Here is a 7,964-nt window from a genome sequence, read left to right on the forward strand (position 1 = left end):
GAAAGAAGGAGCTAGTCAGACAGAAGTTAAGGGGAGGAAAGGGAATAAACCCAACAGCGTCTTCCCCCTCATCCCTAACTTATTCCAGTCAACGTCTCTTTTCAAATTAGGTGTAGCGCCTTCTATGGATTTTTGATGTCCCCACCTGGTAAAATACAGCTTATAATAGAAATTACAATTTGGATGCGATTAGGACATTTTCCCCCTGCAATTCTGATTGTAAATAGACATGTTATCAGTAGCTAAACCCAAAATGGTTATTTTTACCATGGAGGGTACAGACCCTGCTAAGAAGTTTTTATGGAGGAGTTTAATAATCTTTAAGTTGCTTTTTTTCAACATGGACGCTTTCTGCTAACACAGACTAAAAGCCAATTGTTGTTTGATGTTTTGCAGGGACCTATCGTCCAACCTCCTGTCGTCTTTTCCTGTAACTGGGTTACATGGTTTAACTCACTTAAAATTAACAGGAAATCATGCCTTACAGAGCTTGATATCATCTGAAAACTTTCCAGAACTCAAGTGAGTTTGTCATTAAAACTAATAAGATACATTTGTGGCCATGCGAAATAATAGACGTGTTATAGTAGTTTTCGAAATTTATGAGGTCAAGGGACTCTTTTGAATTGCATTTCATGCCCTCAAGTCCCCCACCCCTGGGGCATTGTTAGGATAAGCCCTGAGGGGAAGAACGTCTTCCTGACTACATTTCCTTTCTTTCTCAAAGATGCCTCCCAGAATCTTAGCGTTCATGGAAAGAGTTTGAAAACCATTGATCCATGGGATATAAACTAGGACACATAATTAAATAACATTATAATATTATTGTAGTACTGCTTACATTTCTAAATTTATCTAGCTTGTTATATATTCTAATAAAATGTACTAAATTTATATTTCTTTGAGGAAGTAATGCTCTTTAAAACTTGCTATGCTTATTATTGTTTAAAAAAATCCCTTGAAAGACTATATATGTATATACACATATGTATTATATGTGTGTGTGTGTGTGTGTGTGTGTGTGTGTTTATAGATATATTTTTAAACCACGGTACATTTTACATACTTTTAAAACTATAACCCCAAAAGAGGTTTGGAAAGTAGAAGAGAGTAAAAATCTAAAAATATCCCCTAAACAACTTTTTTTAATTTCCTTCCAGACTTTGTTTCCAATGTATTTTTAATTGTTAGAATCACAGTACATATACCGCTTACATCATGTTTTCCTTACTTTCCATTATGTCATACTATAAGCACTTTTTAATGGTGCTACAATTTTCCTAGCCGTCGTTTTTTTAACCTTTTTATTATGGAAATTTTCAAGCACCAAAGTAGAGAAAATAATATAATATATGCATCACTCAACCTTAGCAATTGTCAACATTTCATGGCAATAATTTTTAACAACTCCGTTGTTATTATAAATAGTTCTGTAATGAACATCTTTATACACATAATTAATATTTTAGATTATTAATTAAGGCTAAGATCCAAAGACAGAATTATTGAGTGAAAGAAGATGAACACTATATTTAATAATCCATTTCTTTAAGTGTGTGTTTTTTGTTTGGTTTTGTTCATTTAAAGGGTTATAGAAATGCCTTATGCTTACCAGTGTTGTGCATTTGGAGCATGTGAGAATGTCTATAAAATTTCTAATCAATGGAATAAAGATGACAACAGCAGTACAGATGACCTTCATAAGAAAGATGCTGGAATGTTTCAAATTCAAGGTAAGACCTATTATGTCACAGTGATGAAATTTTATCTACAATGGTCTTGAAAAGTCATCAAGCAGGTCATCTGAACTCCAGACAAGTCCTTATGTAACCAGCCCAGCAAGTTGGAAATCAATCCTACTATTTTTTTTTAAGTTTATTTATTTACTTTGAGAGAGAGAAGGAGCAGAGCTGGACACGGGGCAAACTCATGAACTGTGAGATCATGACCTGAGCCAAAACCAAGAGTCAGATGCTTAACTGACTGAGCCACCCAGGTGCCCCTCAATCCCACTACTTAAAGACTCCCAGAGAAAGAGAAATATCCCTTAGGATCATTCTAAAGGTTCGTTTTTTTCTGTAAGTGATTTCTTAATACAGTACTTGTATTTATAATTAGATCTCCCTTGGCATATACTGTCCTCAGGGGTAATTCTTAATATTGATGTCAGTATTTCCGTAAGATTTTAAAAGGGCCTCATCCTTATGGATATATTTTTTGTACATGTTTCTGAGCACTTTTCTCCAGAAGATAAAAATCCATTTTTATTCTTATGGCCTGGGAGGAATGGACAACATAAGCAATTTAGATGCCTCCATATGTCAGTAGAAAGGCCTAAGAATCCAACTTCTTATCCAACTAATTCTAAAACCTTCTCCCCTCCCACCCCCCATAGGGGTATCTGTCAGGGAGGTGAAATGAGATAATGTCTGTAAAGCGCTTGGCTTTCCTTGAAGTAAGACCTTACTTAAACAGACAGCAATGCACCTCAAACCACACCTGTGATAATGAGGAGGCACCATGGCAGCCCCCACTTCCCTTTGCCTGCCAACCCTGCAAGTTTGCACACAGTCCAAACAGACTGGCTTTTCTTCCTCTGGACCCTAATGATTTGTTGATTCCCAAGCAAGTGTGTCTGTCTGATTCTGTCTGTCTGCATGTTACCTTAACGTTTCTTCCTGTAAACATACCAGTTTAAGGAGTGGATATTTTGGCCCTTGGCTTTTTTGTTTTAGGCCACAGCATGTGTCTTTTGCTCTTGTTTTTTCCTTAGTTTTTGCTCTCCCTGCTTCATCCATGCTAGTTTCTACTATATTTATTAACTCTACTATATTTATTAACTTAATTAAAAAAAATTAAGAGTGCCTATTATGTGCCAGAAGGTACACAATGAACAAGAAAAACAAAGTACTTCAAAGGAGTTTATTTTCAAGGGCAGCAATTCTGTATGTTAGATCACAAAACTCCTATTTTATGAGTAGCTAAACTAAGCACCACGCAGTAACTTGATTTGCCCTCTGTTAAGCAGAATTCCCCAGGAAAGATTGAAACTTACTATACCTGATTCTCCCTCTTGTGCTCAGAGAACACAGCCCAGGACATTTGCACTATAGCTATCTAACTGTTTGGTAATTGGATAAAGAGAGTCCCACAGCCTCTCTCTAAGTCAGTGCAATTTTGTGCTGTCATGAGCTAAGAACAGAATGGTAGAGCTAAAATGTTATCACCAGGAGTCTGGGGTTACCCTTCCTTACCCTCAGTTCGTCTGGAATACTATGTCATAGAGTAGCTTGATTAAAACTTTATAATAGACTTGCAACTTTATAATAGACTTGCAAGAAAGCCAGAGCCCAGGGAAAAGTGGGATGTCTGGCCTTCAGTTCCCTTCAGTCCCTCAAGGACAATCCAAGGCTTTCTTCCCTGGGAGGTAGACCCCAAAACAAGAGCCAGAACTCACCATTCCAGGGCTTCTCATTCCTGCAGATGAGCGTGATCTTGAAGATTTCCTGCTGGACTTTGAGGAAGACCTGAAAGCCCTTCATTCGGCGCAGTGCTCGCCTTCCCCAGGTGAGAAGGGAATCCAATTTGACAACAAATTTCATATTAAAAAAAAAAAAAAAAAGAAGAAGAAGGGCATTGGCACTGCCTCAGCGCAGTACCCACCACTGACTCCGAGGCCATCAATGACATACAGGCTACACTTCCAAGCAAAATCTGTGCCACCTTTGTGGCTCTTAAATATCCCTCCCCATGGGGACCTTTAAAATAGAAATGTTCATTCCCTGGAGTTGGTCTCCATTCATAAAGAGGGTTTTTGTGAAAGACTTTTGATTCAGATTAATGAAAACTAAAGAATCAATCATATAGTTAGAAGTGTATGCAATTTTTTAAGAGATATTGGCAATTTAGCCTGAACTAGTATGCAGGAATCTTGCTTCATGTAATCATTTTTGAAAGCGATTTCTTTTGTCTTCCCTAAATAGCTATTTGATTAAAGCAAATAATAGATAAGTACAGATAAGTAAAAAAAAAAAAAAGCTCTGTAAATATTGACTTCACATAACTGTTTGTCCCATTCCCAGGAACAGAATGGACCAGTTGAAAAAAAAAAAAAAAAAAAAAGACAGCTGGAGAGGGTTGATATTTTATTTTCAACAACTAGATTGTCTCTGGCTCTCAAACATCAAATGTCATCAAACATCAAGACAAACCTAAGATGAAATGTTCATGAAATGCACTTTTATACTACCATTGCTTCCTGTTCTAATGTTATAGGGTATTTCCCTGGGATTCTCTTTCTCTACTTCCAGAACCTTTTTGAAGCATTCTGAGAGAAATATAATGAAAAGCCCAGGAGATCTGGCTTTTTACCTGGCCCCAACTCTGCATTCTTTGAGGGATCTTAATCAAGTGATTTAAATTCCCCATCTCCATTTCTCTGTGTCAAGCTTGAAAATATGAGCACCTGGTGTTCATGTTTTCATGGTAGTTAAAGAAAGTAGAGCATGCCACAAGGGAACTGTGTGTTACCTCTAGCTTTTACTGGCCTCTCTCTTGGTGTCCTAATAAGAGAAACAAAAAGGTAAATTGGCAGAAGTTGTAAACCCTAGTTTGATACCCAGTCTTTTTCTTCCTTGGATTCTAGGCCCCTTCAAACTCTGCGAATACCTGTTTGGTAGCTGGCTAATCAGAATTGGAGTATGGACCATAGCAGTTTTGGCGCTTACTTGCAATGCCTTGGTGACTTCCACAGTGTTCAGAGCCCCTCTGTACATTTCCTCCATAAAACTGTTAATTGGGTTAATAGCAGCAGTGAACATGCTCATGGGGGTCTCCAGTGCTGTGCTGGCTGGCGTGGACGCGTTCACTTTTGGCAGTTTTGCACAGCATGGTGCGTGGTGGGAGCAGGGGGTCGGTTGTCAGGTTGTCGGCTTTTTGTCCATTTTTGCTTCGGAATCATCTGTTTTCCTGCTTACTCTGGCAGCCCTGGAGCGCGGGTTCTCTGTGAAATACTCTGCAAAATTTGAAAGGAAAACCCCCTTCTCCAGTCTGAAAGTGATCATTCTGCTCTGTGCGGTGCTGGCCCTGACCATCGCCACGGTTCCACTGCTGGGTGGCAGTGAGTTCAGTGCCTCCCCGCTCTGCCTGCCCCTGCCCTTTGGCGAGCCCAGCACCACAGGCTACATGGTCGCTCTCGTCTTGCTCAACTCCCTCTGCTTCCTGGTGATGACCATTGCCTACACCAAGCTCTACTGCAATTTGGAAAAGGGAGACCTGGAAAATATTTGGGACTGTTCTATGGTGAAACACATCGCTCTGTTGCTCTTCACCAACTGTATCCTTTACTGCCCTGTGGCTTTCTTGTCCTTCTCCTCTTTACTAAACCTCACATTTATCAGTCCTGAAGTCATTAAGTTTATCCTTCTGGTGATTGTCCCGCTTCCTGCATGTCTCAATCCCCTTCTCTACATCCTCTTCAATCCCCATTTTAAGGAAGATCTGGGGAGCCTGGGAAAGCAAACCCACTTCTGGACAAGATCGAGAAACCCAAGCCTGATGTCTATTAACTCTGACGATGTCGAGAAGCAGTCCTGTGACTCAACCCAAGCCTTGGTAACCTTCACCAGTGCCAGCATAGCCTACGACCTACCTTCCAATTCTGTGTCACCGCCAGCTTACCCAGTGACCGAAAGCTGTCATCTTTCATCTGTGGCATTTGTTCCATGTGTCTAATTAACATGTGAGAGGAAAAGTTTTCAAACACTGAAAACCAAAAAATATGAGATTGAGTACATCAGAGCAGTAACTAAAAAATAGCTGAGTGGAAACTTGTTTGTTTTTAATATTTCTCAGTGTGGAAAAAGCTGAAGACCTTGTTGATACTGGAGAGTGAAAAACAAGTCTAAATGCTGCTTGTATAATTCCTTCAGATATAAGCGATACATCAATCACATTATTTAGGTAAGCCCAGATTTTAAAAAGCAGACTGAAATGTTCAAAAAAGATTCTCCATGATTTCCACTGATTCCTTTTTAAACTCACCAATCTAATTATTTGGGGCGAGGGGCAGAACCACTTGCTTACAAAGGTTAGTTTCAGGTTTTCAAACCTGAAAACTCCTTAAAAGATGGTTAGAGGAGTTCAGAAAATAGGGTTTTAAATGGCCTACATTACTAAGTAAAAGTTGTGACCAGTACGATTTCATTTTAATGACCATGTGGATGTGTTAATCCTCGTTTCCCTTTCCTCAGAAAGGATCCTTCCACAGCACCAATCCCCCCATGAATGGATAATGTAGGACATTGTTAGTTTACTCATATTCACATCGTTTTTAGAGATGCCAAATTGTATGTATCGGCACTAGATGGTTCCACCTCAGTGAAGTAAAACTGCCTACAAATATTTTGAAAGGAAAATAAATTCTTAAATTGCCACGAAGGCAATCATGTAGAAGTGAGGTTTGCCGTGTCTAATTAATTTTTAACTCTCTGCTGTCCAGAACTCCAAATAAAAGTCCATTGCTGGCAATGGATACACCTAGAAAAGATGGTGTGCAACTCGGGGAGGTTGGGGATTGTTTTTTCTTCAGGTGCACACTTTTTGCAGGGGGTTTTGTGAGTTGATTCAGACTGAGGTGCATCTTAACATAATGATCAAATGCAGACCAACATGAATGAAATCCACCAACATAACTTCTCACACGTGTATCTCTAGTAGCCCTAGCAACGATGTCTGAAACCACTTTGGACTTAACAGGGACTTGGTAACATATCCTCTTTCTTTAGCTTGGTTTTAGCTGTGTTGTCTTTGGACCAACCCACTTGATGTCAGGAACATGACTTCTCTGCTTATTCCATATGTAATACAATACGATGTGTTAAGTATTTTAAGAAGCAAAATGATTAAATACTAAAGGTCAAAGGACTAATTTGTAACTTCCATTATACTACATTAGCTTCAATACATCCAAACCAAAAGACTGTTAGGTAGATTTATTTTTATATAAGCATGTTTATTTTGATCAGATGTTTTAACTTGGAATTGAAAAAAATACATTTATGAGATGTTTTATAAGATGTGTAAATATAGCACTGTATTTATTACTACAATAAAGATTCGGTAACTCTAAGGACCATGATAAGAAACCATGTACAGTGGCATATTATTCATATATATTGTGTTTCTCTGCCCATTTTCTTTAAATTCATTAACTGTATATAATATGTGTAAATGTACAGTACTTGTAAATAGATTCCAAACCTGCTTTTCTGTTGGGTACAAAATAAAAGAAATTTGTAATAAAATGTGTGACTATAAAACAAAATATCTTCAGGCCTTTTACTGAGCCCACAGGCAAATATATGTTCTCCTAAATGTTTTTTATTTTTGATGTATAAATACATTTGCTATCTAAGTATTTGCACCTTAATATTTTACATATTTTGGACTTATCTCAAGAAGTAAATCCTTCGTGAGTACAAATCAAAATATCTTTACCAGCTCCTGGATTGTGTTAAGTAGGACTAATAAGCCATCTTGTCATGGTAAATGCCTTGGTAAAGTTTATTGTCTCTAATGAGAGTTTGGATTTCATAGCCAGAACCTATTTCTTTTGCAATGTAAAAGGAAAAAAATCCACAACTAGAGAGAAATATATAAGTAACAAATCGATCTTACAATTACTCAACACGAACATGAATTTTCTATGAATTCTTCCTTTAAAAAAAAACATATTTCAAAACCATATCAAGGCCAAAACGTTTTCTAAGAACACGTGTTTCTCAAGGCACAAAGAAATGCACTGTTCTTCAGTTCCCATCCCTCAAAACATAAGTAATGAAAATGATTTTCTAACCTCTTGTGCCAGACCCTCCCAGCTCCGTCAGCAATTCCTGGTGTCCCCATACAGGTTGCAAGACAAAACTGTCAGGCCTGGGTGGAGGTCCGGCATTATTGCTAAAATG

At 38.2% G+C, this 7,964-nt stretch overlaps 1 protein-coding gene across 2 annotated transcripts in view; it reads left to right on the forward strand.

Moving 5' to 3' along the window:
• Positions 1-7,324, forward strand: part of LGR5 (leucine rich repeat containing G protein-coupled receptor 5) — a 137,335-nt gene extending 130,011 nt beyond the window's left edge. For both annotated transcript variants that reach the window (XM_043565036.1, XM_043565035.1), the window contains 4 exons: positions 397-522; positions 1,588-1,733; positions 3,484-3,567; positions 4,646-7,324. In XM_043565036.1, the coding sequence (XP_043420971.1) occupies positions 397-522; positions 1,588-1,733; positions 3,484-3,567; positions 4,646-5,733 (1,444 nt within the window). In that variant the 3' untranslated portion in view covers positions 5,734-7,324. The remainder of the gene's footprint in view (positions 1-396; positions 523-1,587; positions 1,734-3,483; positions 3,568-4,645) is intronic.
• The last annotated feature ends 640 nt before the right edge of the window (positions 7,325-7,964 follow it).

Source organism: Prionailurus bengalensis, chromosome B4 (genome assembly GCF_016509475.1).
Source record: "Prionailurus bengalensis isolate Pbe53 chromosome B4, Fcat_Pben_1.1_paternal_pri, whole genome shotgun sequence".
NCBI classification, from domain to species: Eukaryota; Metazoa; Chordata; class Mammalia; order Carnivora; family Felidae; genus Prionailurus; species Prionailurus bengalensis.